This window comes from Caretta caretta, chromosome 5 (genome assembly GCF_965140235.1).
Source record: "Caretta caretta isolate rCarCar2 chromosome 5, rCarCar1.hap1, whole genome shotgun sequence".
Lineage (NCBI taxonomy): Eukaryota > Metazoa > Chordata > Testudines > Cheloniidae > Caretta > Caretta caretta.
This window is the reverse complement of record NC_134210.1, coordinates 30,742,101-30,765,455: the sequence shown is the minus strand read 5'-3', so window position 1 is coordinate 30,765,455 and position 23,355 is coordinate 30,742,101. Positions and strand designations below refer to the sequence as shown.

The 23,355-nt window shown below is 47.3% G+C and overlaps 2 protein-coding genes across 4 annotated transcripts in view; one reads left to right on the top strand and one right to left on the bottom strand.

Annotated features, from left to right (window-relative positions):
* Positions 1-3,727, top strand: part of HMGCS1 (3-hydroxy-3-methylglutaryl-CoA synthase 1) — a 30,950-nt gene extending 27,223 nt beyond the window's left edge. Inside the window, exon 11 of the mRNA XM_048851677.2 lies at positions 1,819-3,727. The gene's annotated coding sequence lies outside the window, so the exon portion shown is untranslated. The remainder of the gene's footprint in view (positions 1-1,818) is intronic.
* NIM1K (NIM1 serine/threonine protein kinase) overlaps positions 1-23,355 on the bottom strand; it is an 83,541-nt gene that overhangs the window by 4,040 nt on the left and 56,146 nt on the right. For 2 of the 3 annotated variants that reach the window (XM_075128455.1, XM_075128454.1), the window contains one exon: positions 9,757-10,921. In XM_075128455.1, coding sequence (XP_074984556.1) covers positions 9,757-10,048 — 292 coding nt within the window. In that variant the 5' untranslated portion in view covers positions 10,049-10,921. The remainder of the gene's footprint in view (positions 1-9,756; positions 10,922-23,355) is intronic. The other variant, XM_048851687.2, reaches the window with a different exon arrangement.

Genomic DNA, 23,355 nt, shown 5'->3' with positions numbered 1-23,355 from the left:
CCAGGGTTCCAAGACGATGTCAACAAAAGCCCCACCGCCTGTCCAGGTCGCAGTTGCATGTGTTGTGCAGCAGGTCTTGCAGATGTTACTTTTCTGTGTGCACAGGATGATGCCTATTTTCAAAGGCCTTTAGGGAGAGAGTCATAGAAGTTAAGGCCAGAAAGGACCACGAGTTTGCCTAGTCTGACCTCCTGTTTAATCACAGGCCACCAGCACTACCTGGCACCCACACACCAAACCCAACAACTGAAATTAGACCAAGGAATTACAGTTCTCCATCCTATTATGAGCCACAAACTATTAGAGACACATTCAAGCAAGTTGTAAATGAACCCTGTTGCTAATGTAGCCAAGGTCTGGGTGCATACAACCTTTGGATACATGTGGAGTGCACTGATTTAGAAAAGGGGATTCAGTTTGCCAGGCTGGGTCTGCACTGCTCTACTTCCACCTTCCTCCTCCCAGTTCTGGCAGGCCTGAGAAAGATGGTATTTAGTAGACAAGAGCGCATCAGTGTCGTGTTGTGCAAGGCTGGGGGGCAGAAAGGAAACAGTGCCCCTCTGCAGCCTATCCTCAGCTGTGACTCCAATTCCTAGCCTGGACTAGGGGCTGAGACTTCTGCACAATCCCAACATAGGGGTTTGTGTCCACTGGATCTATGTAACCCTGCCCCTAAATGTCCTGTCCACAATGGTGAATTCAGAACAGGCCCTGGGCCCACCTTTGCTACATTCAGGGGTGCTGAGGCCCTCTGTGTGTCCCCTCTCTAGCTGCCAACATCCAGTAGAGCAGAACTACCATAGTCCGCTACAGTGGAGGCCTACTACAGTCCTTACGTTCTTCGGTGAATGTCACCCAAGTATCAGTTATGCCCCAGGTTTTAATATGTTTTCTTGGAACAATATCCTCTGCTGTGCATTGCAAAATCAAACCTCACCAGCCCCCCACACTGCAATGTGGGTGGGGATCATTAGCATTTATACTGCAGTATTCACTTCTGGTGGAACCGTGCCACCATGCTATGACTTCCAAATCAACAGCTGCATGAAAACTTGGACTAGGGGCTATTACGCAGTCACACTCAGGAGTCATTTATTGGCTGAGATACAAAAAAATGCTAAACTGCATCAGTATTTAAATTAAAAATTATGGAAGTATATACAAAGAACAGGTGTTAACAATGTTCATTGTCGTTTTCTAGTCTTTCTAATAAATAAAGATTAGAGACCACAATCAGTGGATACTGATTTCTGCCATGTGACAGAGGTAAGAATCTTTTGAAACACTGATCTGTATCAGGTGCCTGGTGCAGGGAAACAAAGACAAATTCCTCACCATGATTCCTGAATGTCACAACTTTAGTATAAAACCTATGACACACGCATGTAAATTTCAATTAGGATTCAATCAATGTTCATAAAAAAGAGTTCACTCTACCATTGTCTGAAAACAAGGGGAAGCGACGCCACTTTCCCTCTCTAAGACTTCCCATTTTTCCCTGTGCCCTTTTATCCCTTTCTCCTCTTTTTGATCCTCATTTCCATCTCTTTCTCATGGCCCTGCCCTTTCCTTCCTGCATTCCCTCTCCAGCCACTCCAAGAGATGTTTTAAAGCCCCCAAGCCCTTCCCTCTCTCTGACCTTTTCTTCTTCTCTTTGCTATACATATATAGAATACATACATATTCTAAAGGTTTGCAAACCCTCCATCTTTCCCCATGCATGAGGTTTTTGTTCTATTTTCTTTCACTGGTACCAGAAGAGCTATCTGCTACATGTGACCCATGATATGTTGCTTGATTTGATTGTTTGCTTTTTAGGGGAAGCAGTATCTTATCATTGAGCAACATCTCCTTTAATATCAATCACGCAGCAATAAAGGGAATACCAAGGAAAGGAAGGAGCAGGGAGGACACCAGAGTCAGAGGTTGGTCTGGGCCCGCATGTATGTTACTGAATCCTGGAGAGAGATCACGTTGGCCTATGAAGAGGGCTTGCTGAAAATTTTCCACTGAACTTTTGTATTGATGGAAAATTGGGGGTTCAAATAAACAAATTTTTTTGTGGGAAATCTGCTTTCCTTAAAACATGTTGGGTTTTTTTCACCACAAAGCTGATTTTTTTTGGCTCTCTTTGGCTGACAATGTTCATTCTTTAATTTTCAATCCTAAAGGGGGGGTTACAAATTTTGATGAAATGTCAACATTTTCCAGGGGGGAGGAGCATTTTTCAAGTAACTCTACTTATGAGCTCATGTGTTCTCATAAATTAAGCAGTCAGATCAGGTTAGTATTTGGATGAGAGACCAACACAAAAACACTTACATGCGTCAAGAAGGGGTGTTAGTAATTCCACCTGCTGAACCAATGTGCCATCATGGTGTTAGGTGGCACTGGCTTATAAAAATTCTTACGATCTTTTTGTAAGAGTCCTGGTGTTACCCTGATGTCCAGGTCAAATTCTAATTATATTCTGCCTCTTGAAATTCTACTCATTATTAAAATTGGAAATAATGTTAGTCTTCACCAACTGTTAAAAAACCCTAAAAGGTTCTTTTGCTCAGCTAGGACAACAAAACAAAGATCATTTGGCATTCATAAGCCAAGCAAGTTTGGAGGTATGGGAAGCCAAAAAAAAACCACCCCCCAAAAGAGAAAATGATGTTTTTCAAAAGTTAAGACAGAAAATATTCAAAACGCTGTGGGGCTTAGTCTTCTTTCACTTTACAACTGTGTAACTGCAGCAACTTGAGTGAGTTTATGTCTGAATTACACTAGTGTGAGAGAGGAATCAGGCACTTCAGCTTTAAAACGCCTTTTCTGTTGTTTTTTTTAACCAGTGTTCTCAGTAAACGTGTATCCTGTAATGAGATATGGCACATGCAATGTGCAGAGGGATGTTACTTCTTTTTTTTAAAGTCATAAGAGAGGCTGAAAAATCAGTTTATAATAAGAAGCAAACTTCAATCTTAACTGCTATAATAGAATATCAGTCACTATAGTATCTGAACACTTATATTGGTCATGAAAAACAATATACTGTAAGCTTTGCATATGGCAGTATTTCTGTTGATTTAATTGTTGCCCAGTAAAATGCCAAAGTAATCAGGATTCTCTAGACTAGGATTTTTAAATTGCATTTTTGTGAGTGTAATGTATAATTATATTTCCTCACTGGGGACAGGATGGATCAGGCAATTAATAATAGGATAAGGAGCCTTTCACATCTAGATCACCAATCTGAAACCTGCCAAGGCTGTTATTAACTATAAGTTAACACTGGATAACTGGTGTGTTGCTTACGTGAGATGATTTGGTGATTTCTGGCTGATTCAGACTGGGCAGGTGTCCACATCACTGAACCACCACCAGTACCACAGCTGGACTGCTCAGCAAAAAAGGACTTAATGGGGCAGTGGGGGGAAGCTTGCCCTGCCCTGGCTCATGTTGCATGTACTTGTTCTGTGCACTTAAAAGAAATTCTTCATATGTTGGGCTAAAATTGCAGTATCTTTTAGAAGCATCAACTTAACTAATTATTACAGTTTTGAGATCTGGATGGTTTTATGCATTTTAAATTACTAGGAAACATAAATGATGCAAAATGTTGAGGTTTCTTAACCTGTACAGTGACAAATCTGTATCTGTTAGACTGATATTTCACCCACACATATTGAAATGTTTAACTGAAGTTAAAGCATGTTGCAATAATAGCAATATTTGAGACAAAGGTGGTTTTTTCAGATTTCTTTATTAACACACACATCCGCACCTCCCCTCCCCCACCAAACTAATGGCCTGCTCATGCTACCATTGAAGTAACTAGGGGCTCCTAGATGTAGAAAATTGTGATACTTCTGTTACCTTAGGATCCATCTTGCTAAGTGCTGAGTTCCTACATACAGGATTTGGAGCTATTATGAAGATTCAAGGTTTTAACTTTTGACCTAACTCAAAATTTAAGAAGATTAACTATTAGAAAATTAATTGACTGGGGCTAAAGTTGCACTTAAAGTACATCCTGGCTTTTTTGTTGCTTTGCAAAGTGATTCCTTCATGCCTATTCTAAGCTTTGTTTCAGATATTTACATCAGCAGCAAAGATTAGATGCTGTCTGATACCACAGACAAGCTTAAAGTAACCTTATCTTACAAAAGTGGCAGATTTAATTTCCATAATGATCCATTTTTTCAAATTCTGCATAGTCCTCAAAAGAGGGTGTGAGAAGAAGAGTGACTGGGGGAATAAGGGGTGAATAAGACTCTTTAAATAGTAATTGGGCCAACAACAAAGTTAAATGATGCTATAGCTCAGTGATTAGGCCACTGAGCAATGATGGGGGAAAACCAAATTCAAGCCCCTGCTCTAATTGATACAAAGTGGAACAGCTACAGTAGGAAAGAATGAGAGAACCACACCCCACTAACCTGGTGGTTTGAGTATTTAACAGAGAGGTGGCAGAGCTGGGGTCAAGTTGCTGCTCCCCAGCAAGGGTCTGAACATGGGTCTCCCATATGCTGAGTGAGTGCTCTGAGTAGTGGGCTATTGCATTCAAGGAAGGCACCACCTCCTCGGTTTTGTGAGAAAGGACTGATCGGGTTTAGCCTAACTTTAGGAGAGGGTTTCCAGCATGAATCCCAAATTGAGGGAGATTTCCGTGGTGGGGCTTAGGCCCCCGTCCCTCTCCACAGTATGTCTTATTGATTAGCTTAGATGGCTCCCTGCTCAATATGCTGGCTTTTGTGAATCCCATTCATAGGCACCTAACTCTCCCTATGCATTGTATAGGGAGCTGGGCAACAAACTCAGGGCTGTGGATTCCATTAGGCACAGGGCATCTAAAAGTTAGGTGTTGCAATGCTGAGTCTAAGCCCCTTTAGGGATTCAGCCCTGAGGGATTTTAGGTGCCTACAGAGAGTAGCGGCAGCTGAGTGGTGGTTTTGTGAATGCCAGTGGTGCCTGAAGTGGCAGTTAGGTGCCTAACCCCCCCTTGTCAATTTAGCCCTAAGATTCTAGCCTCTTGTACCAACCTGATCATATGATAACATACATTGTTGAGGCAGGTGCAAAATACCAACGGGGTTAGTCACCCTTGTGAATGGACAATGGACAAAACGAAGAGCGATAAGCAGAAAGAGACTGTGATGGATCCCTAGCAAGTATCATTGATTTTGCTGGTGTTTGCATCCCAACCAGTTAGGCTTTTAACAAGCTTGTCTCTGGGGTGTTTCCACCGCCCATTTCCAGTGCAGTAGCTGTCCATACTCCAGCTATTGCTGTAATTCCTGCTTTTTCCACTGAAGCCGCTTGAAGCCACAATGATTACCTAGTGGATTGAGGACTGGAGAATGTAAAGTTATAACCTGGACAGAACTAACTTTTATACTCAACTAGTGAAAACAAAGGTACTTAGGCCCTTATGTCCCAGATTTAGGCTCTACTGTGCGCCACAAAATTCTTGCTTGGCTGCCACCAAACAAAGTAGGTGCTTACAGCAAAAATAGGTGCTCACTGCCCATACATACTGCTACCGTACTCCAGGCAGCTGGATGCCTGTCTCCATCTGAAACCCAGAGTGATCCACAAAGCCCAGGGAGATAGACATTTGTCTACCTTACTCACATGTGGGGCCCAATCCAGTAAGTGTGCTCGGAAGCCACCTACCAGTTCATGTACCTACTGGTAAGTAGGACTATACCAATGAACTGCTCCTGCTACTTCATGCTACTCTGGTGATGGAAAGCAGCCATGCTTACATACGTATCATCAGTACATTGTGACCCCCATTTCTTCACCGCAGTGAACACGTTGTATAAATAAATGGATAACCTGGTTAAACTTAAAAAGAAAAGGAGGACTTGTGGTACCTTAGAGACTAACAAATTTATTTGAGCATAAGCTTTTGTGAGCTCACGAAAGCTTATGCTCAAATAGATTTATTAGTCTCTAAGGTGCCACAAGTCCTCCTTTTCTTTTTGCGGATACAGACTAACACGGCTGCTACTCTGAAACCTGGTTAAACTTAGTACAGCAGCAGCTTTGTGTCACTGGAATAGCATAAAAAAGCAGGATTTGTTTACAGATTAATCTGGCCCCTACTGCTCATTCTGAGTGACTGTTTTAGATCTACATTAACAGGGGGTTATGTGCTCTTTGATGAACCACAATGAAGACATTTTATTCAGTGCATAGGTGCTGACTCTGTGGGTGTTCCAGGGCTGGAGCACCCATGGAAAAAAATTAGTGAGTGCTTAGGACCCCCCAGGGCCTCTGCCGCTCAACTTCTCCCAGTGCCTCCCACCCTCCACGATCAGCTGTTCTGTGGTGTGCAGGAGGCACTGGGGGGGGGGAGAGGAGCGGGGATGGGGTGCGCTTGGAGGAGGGGGCAGAATTGGGCGGGAAGAGGAGGGGATGGGGACTGGGGGAAAGGGGTTGGGTGGGGGTGGTTCCTGGGGCAGAGTGGAGCGGGTGGTGTGGGGGAGGAGTTGAGCACCCCTGGGGCCTTGAGGAAGCCATTGCCTGTGTCTCAAGGTATAGGCTCTTTGGGACAGAGACCATACCTTCCTCTATGTTCAGCATTGCAACAAGCACAATCATAGAAAGGTAGGACTGGAAGGGACCTCGACAGGTCATCTTGTCCAGTCCCCTGCTCTGAGATAGGACTAAGTATTAGCTAGATCATCGCTGACAAGTTTGTCCAACCTGTTCTTTGAAACCTCCTTTGATGGAGCTTCCACAGCTTAACTACCCTTACAGTTAGGAAGTTTTTCCTAATGTCTAACCTAAAATCGCCCTTGTGGCAATTTAAGCCCATTGCTTTGTGTCCTGTCCTCAGTGGCTAAGGAGAACAATTAGGTGCGCGTGCGCTGCATGCACGGGCGTCAGAAAGTTTTCCCTTAGTAGCTCCCGGCGCTTCCTCAGTTCCTTCTTGCCAGCGACTCTGACAGAGGGGTAGGAGGGTGGGTGGGTATTAGAATAGATACGAGCAACACATCTCGAAGAACAACAGTTACGAGAAGGTGAGTAACTGTTTTTTCTTCTTTGAGTGATTGTTCATTTCGATTCCAATTAGGTGACTCCTAAGGTCTACCTAGGCGGTGGGGTCGGAGTTATGGAGTCACTGACTGGAGCACCGCTCTACTGAATGCTGCATCATCTCTGGCATGCTGGATGATGGCATAATAAGAAGTGAACGTATGCACTGAGGACCAAGTTGCTGCCCTACAGATTTCTTGTATCGGGAACTGGGCCAGGAACACTGACGACGAGGCTTGTGCCCTTGTGGAGTGTGCCATAAGTGCCGGGGCCGGTATCTTGGCCAGTTCGTAGCACATGATCCAGGATGCGATCCACGAAGATATTCTTTGAGAAGAGCCCAGGAGACCTTTCGTCCGGTCTGCCACCACTATGAACAGCTGGTTCAATTTCCTGAACGGCTTAGTGAGCTCGATGTAGAAGGCTAGCGCCTGCCAAACATCCAGAAAGTGCAGCCTCTGCTCTTGGCTACTGGCATGAGGCTTAGGATAAAAAACAGGCAGGAATATGTGACACAACTTTAGGAAGAAAGGCCGGGTGAGGCCTGAGTTGTACCTTATCCCTGTGGAAAACCATATAAGGTGGGTCGGAGGTAAGGGCGAGCAGGAAGGCTACCTTCCATGACAGGTAGAGAAGGAAGTAAGTCGCCAGTGGTTCAAACGGGGGCCCCATTAATTTGGAGAGGACCAAGTTAAGGTCCCATGTCCAGATGCTCCTGGGTGGAAAGCCGAGATAGCTGCAAGGTGTATCTTTATGGATGACACTGCCAAGCCTTGCTGTTTCAGGTGCAGAAGGTATTCTAGGATGAAGGTATACACACCTGAAGTGGGGATGTACAATGCTGGTCACACCAGCAAGTAAACCTGTTCCACTTTGCCAGATATGTGGCTCTAGTGGAGGGTTTCCTGCTGCCGAGGAGGACCTCCCTTACCTGTTTAGAGCACAGAAGCTCCATGGGGTTCAGCCATGAAGCTTCCAGGCCGTGAGGTGGAGGAACTGGAGGGATAGCTCAGTGGTTTGAGCATTGGCCTGCTAAACCCAGGGTTGTGAGTTCAATCCTTGAGGGTGCCATTTAGGGATCTGGGGCAAAAATTGGGTATTGATCCTGCTTTGAGCAGGGGGTTGGACTAGATGATCTTCTGAGGTCTCTTCCAACCCTGATATTCTATGATTCTATGAGGTCGGGGTGATGAAGACAACCGTGGTCCTGTGTGATCAGGTTGGGGAGGAGTGGCAAGGATCAGGAGCGTGGTGTATCAGTGTTGTCAAGGCCACGCTGGTGCCAGCAGAATTATCTCTGCCCCATCTCAGGGGACCTTGAGTGGGCCCTTGCACATGAGAGGGATCAGGGGAAAGGCATACAACAGGTGGTTCCCCCCCACAAGGTAGCAGGAATGTGTCTGTGATTGAGCTGGGGCTGTGTTTCTGGAAGGAGCAGAACATTGGGCACTTTCTGTTGCTCCGGGTGAAGAACAGATCGACCTGGGGAAATCCCCACCTTTGGAAGATGGAATGTATGATGTATAAGTAGGGATGTATAAGTAGGGGCATAGCGAGCAGATCGAGGGACGTGATCGTTCCCCTCTATTCGACATTGGTGAGGCCTCATCTGGAGTACTGTGTTCAGTTTTGGGCCCCACACTACAAGAAGGATGTGGATAAATTGGAGAGAGTCCAGCGAAGGGCAACAAAAATGATTAGGGGTCTAGAACACATGACTTATGAGGAGAGGCTGAGAGAGCTGGGATTGTTTAGTCTGCAGAAGAGAAGAATGAGGGGGGATTTGATAGCTGCTTTCAACTACCTGAAAGGGGGTTCCAAAGAGGATGGCTCTAGACTGTTCTCAATGGTAGCAGATGACAGAACGAGGAGTAATGGTCTCAAGTTGCAGTGGGGGAGGTTTAAATTGGATATTAGGAAAAACTTTTTCACTAGGAGGGTGATGAAACACTGGAATGCGTTACCTAGGGAGGTGGTAGAATCTCCTTCCTTAGAGGTTTTTAAGGTCAGGCTTGACAAAGCCCTGGCTGGGATGATTTAACTGGGAATTGGTCCTGCTTCGAGCAGGGGGTTGGACTAGATGACCTTCTGGGGTCCCTTCCAACCCTGATATTCTATGATTCTATGATTCTATGACATCTGGTCGGATGGATCACTCGTGATTTGTGGAACGATCTGCTGAGGTGACTACTAAGTTCAGGCTGTCGCATCTGGGGTGATAGGGCGAAGTGAGCCACACTTGGAGTGGTCTGAGCCTCAGTCTGGCATGCCGGATCCCATAAGTGCAGGCTGCCATGTGGCTGAGGACCCTGGGGAGAGGCACAACCCCTCCAAGTGCGCCAAGGAATTCAGGGGTATGTGCACACAGAACCACCCTTTAATGAGCTTTATTGTGTGATGTGGGGGCAGGCCCAAGGCTTCATTCTATCTGTGGTGGTTGGAAGCCAAGGGATGCAGCCTGTGCAAGCCCTGGAACACAGAGACTGCAATTTTCCTTGAATCTGGCACAGGAGGTGCTAGATAGGGGAATGATCCTTCCCCTGTTCAAAGGAAAGGGATAATCTAGTCCTAAGCATTTACCTGTGTCCCTGCCTATAAATACATGTTGCCACAACTGTATAGGTATGTAGGACTCACACAGTGCCTTTCATTCCAAAGAACCCTGCACCATATATATACACAGCACCACCACAATCATAACGTGTTGCAAATGGCATCGCCTACCTTTGGTTAAAGAATGAATTCCAAGCTTCACTTGTGAGAAATTTCCACTCCCTATTTCCCCTCTGACTCGATAGAATCCAATCCTCTTCCCCAGAGTTAATTCCTTCACCACCTTTTCATCCTGGGACATATCCTGGGTTAGCTTCTCCAACGGGGTCAGCCTGCGCTTCCTGCCCTCCTCATCTTCTCCATAGCACTCAGCCCGCCCATAGTCCTCTCCGCTGTCCTCACGATTCCACCTGGTATATCGGTGGTTTCCAAGACCTCCGCCATTCATATAGCTTGTTGTCATAGTCCACAGAGTGATCACATTTCCATTTGGTTTAGCAAGCTGTTCCAGTGGAATACAATCCTGGACATAACAGAATTGTGATAACCTGAACAAAAATTGCCAGAGGTCCAAAGATCAATGTGGAAATGACTTACAAACCAAATTTTCCATCATATATATATATATATATATATATATAATATACTGCTGCTTCTATGTAAAATCAGAAGTAAAATTAAAAGCCAATTGGCTTTTAATCTCCAGCGAGCAATTTTAAATCCTTATCTGTAAGATAAAAAAGTCTTGCTAATTAAAGCTGTAAACTGTACACATACAAAGCAAGGAGTCCATTTTCAATGGAGTGCAAACAAATGCAATACATTTGACACTTCTTTAACTTTCAGGTTCTGGTTTGCTGCCCTGAAAACACTGATGGGCACACCTCAGACTGGTAGCTCAATAACTACTTTGAATAAATCCAAAAGCTTTCAGATCACTTCGAACAGCTTCGGTAGGATATGATGCAGTCCTTCTTGGTTCAAGGCTCAGTCCAAAAGCTGAATTTTCCTTGGATTCATTTTTCAGCCAGCAAAGTTTTCACTGTGATTTGGAAATGCCTGACCTTTACCTTGCAGCCCTGCTGTAAAATGCTTGCCACTGCTTTGTTTAATTTCCATAGCTACTCTGATGTACAGAACTGCTGCTGGAGGATGCTAGGAGCAGTGTAATCTGTGCCCTGGGAAAAAGAAAAGCTGTACCTCTGTCTTGCTCGAGTCACATGGAAGGAAAGCACAGGATTAAGTAACTGCAATGTCACTTTAACCCTCCTTTATTTAGACGAGCCTTCTTTAAAGCCTTGAGCCTTCTCAAAATTTTGCCAGATGCGTTGTCTTCCTAAGAAGAGAGATGAAGAAAGTCATTAAACCCTTTATATAAATCGCCTCATGTTTCACTGAGCTACATGATAGATTCGATCATTTACCAATTTTATTTCCACACTGTTTGGTTTTGGCACACATACAAATTACAGCTTGTACTAAAACATACTTACAAGTAGTCACTTAACACAATAATAGTAAGATGTTCTTTCCTCTCTACCTGCTGATAACTGTGCAGGAAGAGGAATTTTATCAGACACTCTTAATCATTTCTGTACCCAGCAGTACCAGGCTGTGCACAGAAGGCGTGGAGATGTTAAAGAAGCTGCTGCCTCTAGCCTACCTCGCCCATGCACAGACACAGGAGCAATATTCTTACATAACTGATTAAATAGAATTAGACCAACAAAATGATTATCACTTTAAGTATGTGGAGTCCGTGAGGTACGTAAAGATGGTGAGGACACCCCAATGACTCAAGGCCTTAAGCTTTGGAAGATAGTCATCTAAGGTATCACATTTTAAGGGGTGTTACCACTCATGTCCTGCATATATTGCAGGATGATGCTGGCTGGCTTGAAGACAAGTTCCCTGTGCCACTGGGGATAGGTGGAGAAATGGAAGGTATTGTGGATAAGGCATTAGACTGGGAGTCAGGAGACCTGGTTTCTCTTCCTGCTTTGCTGTTCCTTAGGCAAAGCCACGTCACCTCTCTGTGCCCCAGAAACGATACTCACCTTCCTTTGAAAAGAGCTGAAATGCGCAATAAGAGCTAAGCATTATTATTTAATTAAACTGCTTTGGGTTGACAGTAACCCAACCAAAGTCTTTATTATATCACAACAGTATAGGTGCTATTCATTGCTAGGTTCTGGCTCTCCAGCATGGGTGCACAAGAGTGGTGAGAGGGCACAGATAACCCACCCTGCCTTCTCTTGTGCAAGTGCTATGGGAGCAGACGGGTGTTGAGGCTTGCACTTCAGGAGCACAAGAGGGCATAAGCTAACACGGTATGCTGAGTGAGGAGTGACTAGAGGTATCTCTACATTGCAATAAAACACCCATGGCTGGCTTGTACCAGCTGACTTGGGTTGTGGGCTCAGGCTAAGGGGCTGTTTAATTGTAGTGTAGACATTTGGGCTTGGGCTGCAGGCCAAGCTTTGGGAGCTCCCATCTCACAGGCTCCAGCCTGAGCCCAAGTATCTACACTATAATTAAACAGCCCCTTAGCCCAAGTCAGCTGGCACAGGCCAGCTGCAGGTTTTTAATTGCAGTGTACACATACCCTAGATGGGGCATAACTAGGGCCAAGCCCCCCCAGAATCAGCTGTAGGTCTGATGCTGGGAACAGAGCATATGCTGCACTAGTAGGGCTTGCTCCCTTTTAGAAAGCACTTACTGGGCCCTTAAACAAAGGCGCAAAACCATTTTAAGTATGCTCCCCTCAGCACCCAGGCTCTACCCTGGATATTTCTGTGATCTGCGGCTGCCAACATGAAGTTCTGCTTTGCTGTCAAAGTTATGTTTGTTGGAGTCAGAGAGCAGAAACCAGAAATGCAAAAAACAGATTGCCATGAGCACTACCTTAGTGAAAGAAAATTAACCACAGAAGTCTAGCTCATCATTATGCCTGTCAGCTCATTCGGTGTGAAAGAGTCAGCCTACTTATGCTAATTGGGCACACAGAGGATACTCAACAGTTAAGGCCATCTTCTGCAAGAATTACCTATGCCTTTGCACCAGTCAGCTGTACAAAAGGGCTGAAGAAAATCCTTCTTGCGGCCTGTCAGCTAGACCTATGTGAACAGTCATTGTGTAATGTTGATTATGGGCAAAGAGAGGCCAGCTGTGGAAGCTCAATATCACGGCTCTGAGAATGCTTTAATCCAGATCTGTCTGTCCAAAGAGGAAACTGGGTCAAGGCATTCTTCCTTCTGGAATTTACGCCTACCAAATATTTGCTTGAGCCCAAAGATGGCCATTTTTAGAACACAGCCTAAGATTAATTTCTTTTTCCAACCCTCCCGCTAACTGCAGGCCCTGGAATCTCCTGGCACTTAGCCCACTGGCTAGGTTTCCTCAGTCCTTTAACATGAGCTATTTCAGTGCTGCAGGAGCTAATGGAGTATATGCTCTCCAGCTGTGGCCAATGTTGTCTTACTCTTTAATCTAAATCATGTAGAACAGTTGTTTTCAACCTTTTTTCATTTGCAGACCTCCAAAAAATTTTGAATGGAGGTGCAAACTCTTTTGGAAATCTTAGACATAGTCTGCGGACCTCCAGGGGGTCTGCAGACCACAGGTTGAAAACAACTGTTCTATGGTAATGGCAACCTTTCATGGACCCTTAGGCATAGTCTGTGAACCCCCCGGGGTCTGCAGAACACAGGTTGAAAACCACTGATGTAGAATGCACCCAAATACTGTGGTGAAGGGTACTTCACAGAAGCCTGTAAATAAACAATACTAATTCCAAAAGCGAGACAGACTGGAGAGATTGACATTACCACAGTGTCTCCATATTGGAAGAGAAGGTTCAAGGTCTGGAGCAACAGGTATCGACCCTGCGTTACATAAGAGAAACTGAAGATTTCCTGGATAGACGTCAGAATATGCTTCTACGGGCACAAGGTTCTGAAGATTCAGAGCAGGCTGCACATCGGGGACAGGAGGACGGTGAAGAAATTTGGTATCATGTGACCTCCAGAACCAAAAAGGGGAAGTCCATGTATCAGCAACGCTGGTACAGGTAAGTAACCGTTTTCATGTTCTCTCCACAGGTACTAATGGGGGGAGTGGACCAGATGATATGTCTGAGGGAAGGGAGCAGAAGGAGACTCCACCAATTGGAAGGCATGAGATGCACTGTCCTTTGGTTGGGGGTTCCACGACCACCGCTCCCAAGAGAAGGAGGCGGGTGGTGGTGGTCGGGGACTCTCTCCTCAGGGGGACTGAGTCATCTATCTGCTACCCCAACTGGGAAAACCGAGAAGTCTGCTGCTTGCCAGGAGCTAAGATTCAGGATGTGACGGAGAGACTGCCGAGACTCATCAAGCCCTCGGATCGCTACCCCTTCCTGCTTCTCCACGTGGGCACCAATGATACTGCCAAGAATGACCCTGAGCGGATCACTGCAGACTACGTGGCTCTGGGAAGAAGGATAAAGGAGTTTGAGGCGCAAGTGGTGTTCTCGTCCATCCTCCCCGTGGAAGGAAAAGGCCTGGTAGAGACTGTCGAATCGTGGAAGTCAACGAATGGCTACGCAGGTGGTGTCGGAGAGAAGGTTTTGGATTCTTTGACCATGGGATGGTGTTCCAAGAAGGAGGAGTGCTAGGCAGAGACGGGCTCCACCTAACGAAGAGAGGGAAGAGCATCTTTGCAAGCAGGCTGGCTAACCTAGTGAGGAGGGTTTAAAATAGGTTCACCGGGGGAAGGAGACCAAAGCCCTGAGGTAAGTGGGGAAGTGGGATACTGGGAGGAAGCACGAGCAGGAGTGCGTGAGAGAGGAGGGCTCCTGCCTCATACTGAGAAAGAGGGGCGATCAGCAGGTTAATCTCAAGTGCCTATACACAAATGCACGAAGCCTGGGAAACAAGCAGGGAGAACTGGAAGTCCTGGCAAAGTCAAGGAATTATGATGTGATTGGAATAACAGAGACTTGGTGGCATAACTCACATGACTGGAGTACTGTCATGGATGGATATAAACTGTTCAGGAAGGACAGGCAGGGCAGAAAAGGTGGGGGAGTTGCACTGTATGTAAGAGAGCAGTATGACTGCTCAGAGCTCAAGTATGAAACTGCAGAAAAACCTGAGAGTCTCTGGATTAAGTTTAAAAGTGTGAGCAACAAGGGTGATGTCATGGTGGGAGTCTACTATAGACCACCGGACCAGGGGGATGAGGTGGACAAGGCTTTCTTCCGGCAACTCGCAGAAGTTACTGGATCGCATGCCCTGGTTCTCATGGGAGACTTCAATCACCCTGATATCTGCTGGGGGAGCAATACAGCGGTGCACAGACAATCCAGGAAGTTTTTGGAACATGTAGGGGACAATTTCCTGGTGCAAGTACTGGAGGAACCAACTAGGGGCAGAGCTCTTCTTGACCTGCTGCTCACAAACCGGGAAGAATTAGTAGAAGAAGCAAAAGTGGATGGGAACCTGGGAGGCAGTGACCATGAGATGGTCATATTCAGGATCCTGACACAAGGAAGAAAGGAAAGCAGCAGAATACGGTCCCTGGACTTCAGAAAAGCAGACTTTGACTCTCTCAGGGAGCTGATGAGCAAGATCCCCGGGGAGAATAACATGAGGGGGAAAGGAGTCCAGGAGAGCTGGCTGTATTTTAAAGAATCCTTATTGAGGTTACAGGGACAAACCATCCCAATGTGTAGAAAGAATAGTAAATATGGCAGGCGACTGGCTTGGCTTAACAGTGAAATCCTTGCTGATCTTAAATACAAAAAAGAAGCGTACAAGAAGTGGAAGATTGGACAAATGACCAGGGATGAGTATAAAAATATTGCTCGGGCATGCAGGAGTGAAATCAGGAAGGCCAAATAACATCTCTTGCTAGCTGCAACTCCAGGTGTGAAGAGTAACAAGAAGGGTTTCTTCAGGTATGTTAGCAACAAGAAGAAAGTCAAAGAAAGTGTGGGCCCCTTACTGAATGAGGGAGGCAACCTAGTGACAGAGGATGTGGAAAAAGCTAATGTACTCAATGCTTTTTTTGCCTCTGTCTTCATGAACAAGGTCAGCTCCCAAACGACTGCACTGGGCAGCACAGCATGGGGAGGAGGTGACCAGCCCTCTGTGGAGAAAGAAGTGGTTCAGGACTATTTAGAAAAGCTGGATGTGCACAAGTCCATGGGGCCAGATGCGTTGCATCCGAGAGTGCTAAAGGAGTTGGCGGATGTGATTGCAGAGCCATAGGCCATTATCTTTGAAAACTCATGGTGATTGGGGGAGGTCCCGGATGACTGGAAAAAGGCTAATGTAGTGCCCATCTTTAAAAAAGGGAAGAAGGAGGATCCTGGGAACTACAGGCCAGTCAGCCTCACCTCAGTCCCTGGAAAAATCATGGAGCAGGTCCTCAAGGAATCAATTCTGAAGCACTTAGAGGAGAGGAAAGTGATCAGGTACAGTCAGCATAGATTCACCAAGGGCAAGTCATGCCTGACTAATCTAATTGCCTTCTATGACGAGATAACTGGCTCTGTGGATGAAGGGAAAGCAGTGGACGTGTTGTTCCTTGACTTTAGCAAAGCTTTTGACACGGTCTCCCACAGTATTCTTGCCAGAAAGTTAAAGAAGTATGGGCTGGATGAATGGACTATAAGGTGGATAGAAAGCTGGCTAGATTGTTGGGCTCAATGGGTAGTGACCAATGGCTCCATGTCTAGTTGGCAGCTGGTATCAAGTGGAGTGCCCCAAGGGTCGGTCCTGGGTCCGGTTTTGTTCAATATCTTCATAAATGATCTGGAGGATGGTGTGGATTGCACCCTCAGCAAGTTTGCAGATGACACTAAACTGGGAGGAGAGGTAAATATGCTGGAGGGTAGGGATAGGATACAGAGGGACCTAGACAAATTGGAGGATTGGGCCAAAAGAAATCTGATGAGGTTCAACAAGGACAAGTGCAGAGTCCTGCACTTAGAACGGAAGAATCCAATGCACCGCTACAGACTAGGGACCGAATGGCTCGGCAGCAGTTCTGCAGAAAAGGACCTAGGGGTTACAGTGGACGAGAAGCTGGATATGAGTCAACAGTGTGCCCTTGTTGCCAAGAAGGCCAATGGCATTTTGAGCTGTATAAGTAGGGGCATTGCCAGCAGATTGAGGGACGTGATCATTCCCCTCTATTCGACACTGGTGAGGCCTCATCTGGAGTACTGTGTCCAGTTTTGGGTCCCACACTACAAGAAGGATTTGGAAAAATTGGAAAGAGTCCAGCAGAGGGCAACAAAAATGATTAGGGGACTGGAACACATGACTTATGAGGAGAGGCTGAGGGAACTGGGGATGTTTAGTCTACGGAAGAGAAGAATGACGGGGGGATTTGATAGCTGCTTTCAACTACCTGAAAGGGGGTTCCAAAGAGGATGGCTCTAGACTGTTCTCAGTGGTAGCTGATGACAGAACAAGGAGTAATGGTCTCAAGTTGCAGTGGGGGAGATTTAGGTTGGATATTAGGAAAAGCTTTTTCACTAGGAGGGTGTGAAACACTGGAATGCATTACCTAGGGAGGTGGTGGAATCTCCTTCCTTAGAAGTTTTTAAGGTCAGGCTTGACAAAGCCCTGTCTGGGATGATTTAATTGGGGATCGGTCCTGCTTTGAGCAGGGGGTTGGACTAGATGACCTCCTGAGGTCCCTTCCAACCCTGATATTCTATGATACAACCAGGAGCCACATGTACTGAAAGGCAGCTTATGTCCCAAAGTGCTTCAGTTTTGTAACTCACCTGTCTTATTAGTGACCCACAGCAGTTGGCCAGCCTGCTGTCTGTCTGATTTAGCTCATTGCTAAAAAAACAATACTAGTGATATTAGAGTCACCAGCAAGAGAAAATATTTGACCCCATTATTCAAACATTTACACCCTCCATCAGTGACGCCACTGGCTCAAGCCTTACATCACACATTAGAATGAAAGGAAGAAGGAGAAAGCCAAGAATGAGAATTCTTTTAACTTGCAAATACAATGTAGGTCAATATTTTTCAGACTTTGATGCATAACATAAGCTTCTAAATCCATGTATTGGCATCTGTAATTCCTTCTGCTAGGTGGAGTTAGCAGCAAAAAGGAACGGATTCAATATCTAGGGGTCCAGAACCAGCTCGAGCCCCCAACCCAGTAATCTGGGAAAATTAAACACCACTTCATGGTGCCTCTAAGAGGCGATACTTCCCCACTTGCAAGCACTGAGTCTGTGTATAGCGAGAAAACTTTTAATAAAAAGGGGAAAGGAACCTGGCATTAATTTGGGAAAACACCATAACCATGATTCGAACACATCTGACCCTGAGCAAAAGTCCCCCACCTCACCCCCCCAACCATAGTACATTGGGCAGTGTCCTTTGCCTCCATTTCTCACTTTGCAGTGTGATAGTCCAACAAACGAATGTCCCTTTCACACGCCACTCCCCTCTCCTTTCACCGCACCCCACTCACAGCTGCTGTCCCTGGTCAGCGAAGACCCAGAGTTCAGAGGTGTGTTCATGTGAGTTCACCTCCCACCCGGGATGTGGGGGGAAGAAACATCAAGCAATGTCTCAGGTGTCGCTGCCACCACAACTGGCTCACAGTTGCCATTCGCTCTGTGTCACTGCCTGCTGCTGCCTGCCTGCTGCTGTTGCTGTGCCATCATTCATTCCGCGGCTGTCATCCTTCGTGCCACTGTTCACTCTACCCCACCGTCATCTGCGCCGGTGCCGATGGCTCTGCACCGGCCCTTTCTGCAGCCACCTGCCTCTCTACTGTGAGCTCGGTGAGTCGTCTCTTGAGGTTCCACCCAGCTCTCAGTGATTTCAGCAGCGAGTGTGGGAACCTCATTGCTAGTGCAGACTAGGCAGTTGCTTCCGCAAAAACGCTGTCTGAGGCCTTAGACCTAATTATCGGTGATTTCAGCTCTAGTGATCACTTAACAAAACAAAAGACTCTCAATGGAGCCTAATCAGCTCTCTCTCTGAACAGTAGAGAGGGGCAGGTCAGATAGTGTCTATGACTCTTAGGTAGAGCCCACAAGACCAGGCAGAAACACCTGTCCCCACCCTCTCTCTCTCCACTGGGCTCTGGCATCCGAACCCCCTGCTTAGTGAGTTCAGTTGAGGGTGACCCCCTCAATCAGGACAAGCTAAGTACAGTTCTGCTTCCCTTTACTCATGCAATAAGGATAACAACATTTCATTACACCTGGTTGAGAACAGCTGCTCTAGAGGGTTCTCGCACGGATGCTGATACATATAAAAGGTGGAGCATAGATCGTGAATTGGATACAAGTAAATTATTGCGGAGGGTTCTACACATAAGCCTTTGCATTTTTAATACAATGAGCTTCCCAGAGTCACCAATTTAATCCAATAAGGTTTAACGTATTTCAATAATGTTTGTCCAGAATATTGCAGGAAAAAACGGTTACCTACCGTTTTGTAACTATTGTTCTTAAATATGTGTTGTTTATGTCCATTCCATTCTAGGTGTGTGCACAGTTGTTGGAGATTTCTGCCTTTGCGGTATCCATAGGGCCCTCTGGAGTGGCGTTCCCATGCGGCAGTATATCAGGCACCTCCAGCCCTACACCCTCTCAGTTTCTTCTTATTGACAACTCCGACAGAGAGGCAGGAGGGCGGGTAATGCAATGGACATAAGCAACACATCTCGGAGAACAACAATTACAAAAGATAGGTAACCATTTTTTCTTCTTCGAGTGCTTACTCATGTCGATTCCATTCTAGGTGACTCACAAGCAGTATCCACAGAGGTGGGCTCGAAGTTCACAGTTAAGCGGCTTGCAGTACTGCCCTACTGAAGCCAGCATCGTCCTGGGCCTGCTGGCTCAGTGCATAATAGGACATAAAGGTTTGGACAGATGACCAGGTGGCCACTCTACAGATGTCCTGAATAGACACATGGGCCAGAAATGCCACCGAAGAGGCCTGCACCTTGGTACAAAGGGCGGTGATGATCACCAGGGGAGGCACCTTTCCTTGATCATAGCAAAAGAGAATGCAAGCAGTGATCCAAGAAGAAATTCTTTGAGTCGATACCGGGCGACTCTTCATTCTGTCAGCCACAGCGACGAATAATTGTGTCGACTTACAGAATGGCTTGGTCCTGTCAATGTAGAAGACCAGAGTCCTCCAGACATCCAGGGCATGTAGCCTGCGCTCCTCCTCCGACTTATGCAGCTTCAGAAAGAAGACTCATAAGTAAATGTCCTAGCTCAAATGAAACTGAGACTACTTTGGGAAGAAAAGCCAGGTGTGGCCTTAGCTGGAACTTGTTCTTATAGAAGACCATGTACAGCGGCTTTGAGGTGAGTGCCCGAAGTCACCATGACCAGGAATCTGACTTTCCAAGAGAGGAAAAGGAGAGAGCAGGAAGCCAGAGGCTTGAAGAGAGGACCTGTGAACTGCCACAGCACCAGATTCAAGTCCCACAGAGGGATGGAGTCCCTGATGTGCAGGTAGAGGTGCTCCAGGCCCTTAAGGAATCTGTCTGTGATATCCTGAGCAAAAACTGACCTGCCCTCAAACGGCGGGTAGAAGGCTGAGATGGCCACTAGATGGACCTTGACTGAATAGAGAGACAAGCTCTGGAGCTTGAGATCCAGGAGGTAGTCTAGAATATGATGCAGCGAAGTCCACTCGGAACAAACACCTTTGTCTGCAATCCAGCAGGTGAACCATTTCCACTTGGCCAGGTAGGTTGCTCTGGTGGAGGGCTTCCTACTCCCCAGCAGGACTCACTGAACCTCAGCTGAGCACTGCTGTTCCTGTGCATTTAGTCACGCAACAGCCAAACCGTGAGATGCAGCGCCGTCAAGTTGGGGTGTAGAAGACTGCCGTGATTCTGGGACAACAGGTCCGACCTGAGCGGTAGCTGGAACACAGTTGTCACCGACAGGCCCAGCTGCGTGCTGAACCAGTGTTGGCGTGGCCAAGCCGGCGTTATGAGGATGACCCTGGCCCTGTCCTGTTTGATCTTCGTGCGGACCCTGGGCAGCAACGGCACCGGAGGGAAGGTGTACATCAGAGCCCCCAACCACAGGAGCAGAAAGGCGTCTGACAGGGATTCTCTGTCCATGCCACCAATCGAGCAGAAGATGTGGCATTTTCTGTTCTGTTGGAAGCAAACAGGTCCACCTGGGGAGTTCCTCACCTGTGGAAGATGGAACCGACCACCTCCGGATAAAGGGACCACTTGTGAGGAGACAAGAATGCCCCGCTGAGGCAATCTGCCGAAGTGTTTTTGGCCCCTGGAAGGTGAGTAGCTACGAGATGGATGTGCAGCGGACAGAAATCCCAGAGCCAGAGCACTTCCTGGCAGAGTGCAGAGGTAGAAAGGCTTGGCAGGCTAATCGAACCGGCCTGAGGTCCCTGACGTTGATATGCAGGGAACGATCTGGACCAACAACCTTGAGTACTGAGATTGCCCAGGTGTGCTCCCCATCCCCGGTTGGAGGCATCAGAGACAAGGGTCTACCGACGAGGCCGGGGCTGCGAAGGGAACGCCTTCCAGCACCAACATGGGATCCTGCCATCAGATGAGAGATGACAGTATGCTGTCCAGAATCCTGATCATCCAGTCCATCCTGTGCCGGTTGGGGACATAGACCAACGCCAGCCATGCCTGTATGGGTCTGAGGCGGAGTCGTGCATGCCGGACCAAGTAAGTACATGCTGCCAAGTGGCCCAACAGCCTCAGGAATGTGTGGATGGTGGTGAGTGGGTGGGTCCATTGGCCCGATATGAGGTCCGCTATAGCCTGGAACCAAGTCTCGGGGAGGAAGGCTCTGGCCCAACTGGAGTCAAGGACCGCTACGATGAATTCTGTGCATTGCACTGGGGTTAAGGTTGACTTTTTCTTGTTTATTATCAACCCCAGGTCGCAACAGGGGGAACAGACCAGATGGAGATGCCTCCGCACCTGATCTGGGGACCAGCCCCTTATCAACCAGTCGTCGAGGTACGGATATATTTGGACTCCCCAATGTTGCAGGTAAGCGGCCACTGGCACTATACACTTTGTGAAGACTATCGGGGCTGATGAGAGATCAAAAGACAACACTGTGAACTCAAAGAGGCGGTGGCCCAACATGAAATGGAGGAAGCGCCGGTGCCCTGGGAAGATAGAAATATGCGTTCCTTAAATCGAGGGCGGCGTACCAGTCTCCCGGATCCAGGGATGGAATGATGGAGGCCAGGGAGACCATATGAACCTTCAACTTCTTGAGAGAGTTGTTGAGGCAATGCAGGTCTAGGGTGGGTCTGAGGCCCCGCTTTGCCTTCGGAACTAGGAAGTAGAGGGAGTAGAATCCTCTTCCTTCTATGTTCCGAGGAACCTCTTCCACTGGCCCTACACACAGGAGGTTTTTGACCTCTTGAATGAGGAGTTGCTCATGAGAAGGGTCCCTGACGAGGGATGGGGAAGGGGGCTGGGAGGGATGGTTGGCTATAAATTGCAGGATGCAACCCAAAGAAACTGTATCGAACACCCAGCTGTCTGAGGTGATATGGGACCTGGCTGACTGGAAAGGCCAAAGGCAGTTGAGGAAGGAGGGGAGTGGATCCAGTACATTGTCAGGGGCATCATCTTCGAGCGCACCCTAAAAATGACTGCTTCTGGCCTCCCTGACTTCTGGGAGGATCAGGTTGGGCAGCCGAATGGGAAGAGGACAGGAAGCATCTCTGAGGCCCTTTGTCCTTGTCCTTCCGCCTGTAGGAGTCTGACTTGGGACCCCCCCAGGACCTAGATTGTGTTGGAGGAGGAGGAGGCAGAGGCCGGAACGGCTTCCTGGGGTGTGCAAGCCCAGGGAGCAGAGAGTGGCTCGGGAGTCCTTGAGCCCTTGGAGTCTGGAGTCAGCTCAGAAAAGAGCCCCGAACCCTCAAATGGGAGGTCTTGGATAGTGGCCTGCTTTCTCCTGGGACAGCCCAGAAGCCTGCAACCAGGAGCTGCATCTCATGGCCACCACCAATGCAACCATCTGGAGAACTCCCTGGTCCACCACCGTGCCTTCGCTCACCAACGCGGTGAACTCTTGGGCATGATCCTGTGGGAGGGCCTCCGTGAACTTATTAAGGGAGTCCCACAGGTTAGAGTTATAATGTCCCAGCAGGGCCTGGTAACTAGAGATCCTAAACTGTAAGCTGGCCATTGAATAAATTTTCCTGCCAAACAAGTCTAGCCTTTTGGCATCTTTACTTTTTGGTGTTCCGCTGGCATGGCCCTGTTTGTCCCTTTGATTCACCGCAGACATGACCAGCGATGATGCAGGGGCATGAGTATATAGATACTCAAAGCCCTTTGCAGGGACACAGTACTTCTTTTCTGCTTTCTTTGACATAGGCAGAATAGAAGAGGGGGTTTGCCACAAAGATTTGGCTATTCTGAGCACCCCTGGTTTGACAGGCAATGCAATGCTTGCCGGTGTGGTGGCTGAGATGACATTGAAGAGTTGTCGGCCTCCTCAGCAACCTCCTGGATCTGCAGGCCAAGGTTTTCAGCCACCCGTTTAAGGAGGGCCTGGTGCTCCTTAAAATCATTCAGGGGACTGCTGGTGTGGGCCACCTGAGGGAATGTGTTATCCCCTTCCTTGTCAGGGGAGGGCTCCCTCGGTGCCGGAGTACGGTGTGCAGGCTAGGCCTCCTCCTTGGTGCCGTGTTCTGACTGCAGTACTGGCGGTGCCCTGGCCGGTTTGTCATATGTGGCATGGGAGTACTGGACAGGTAT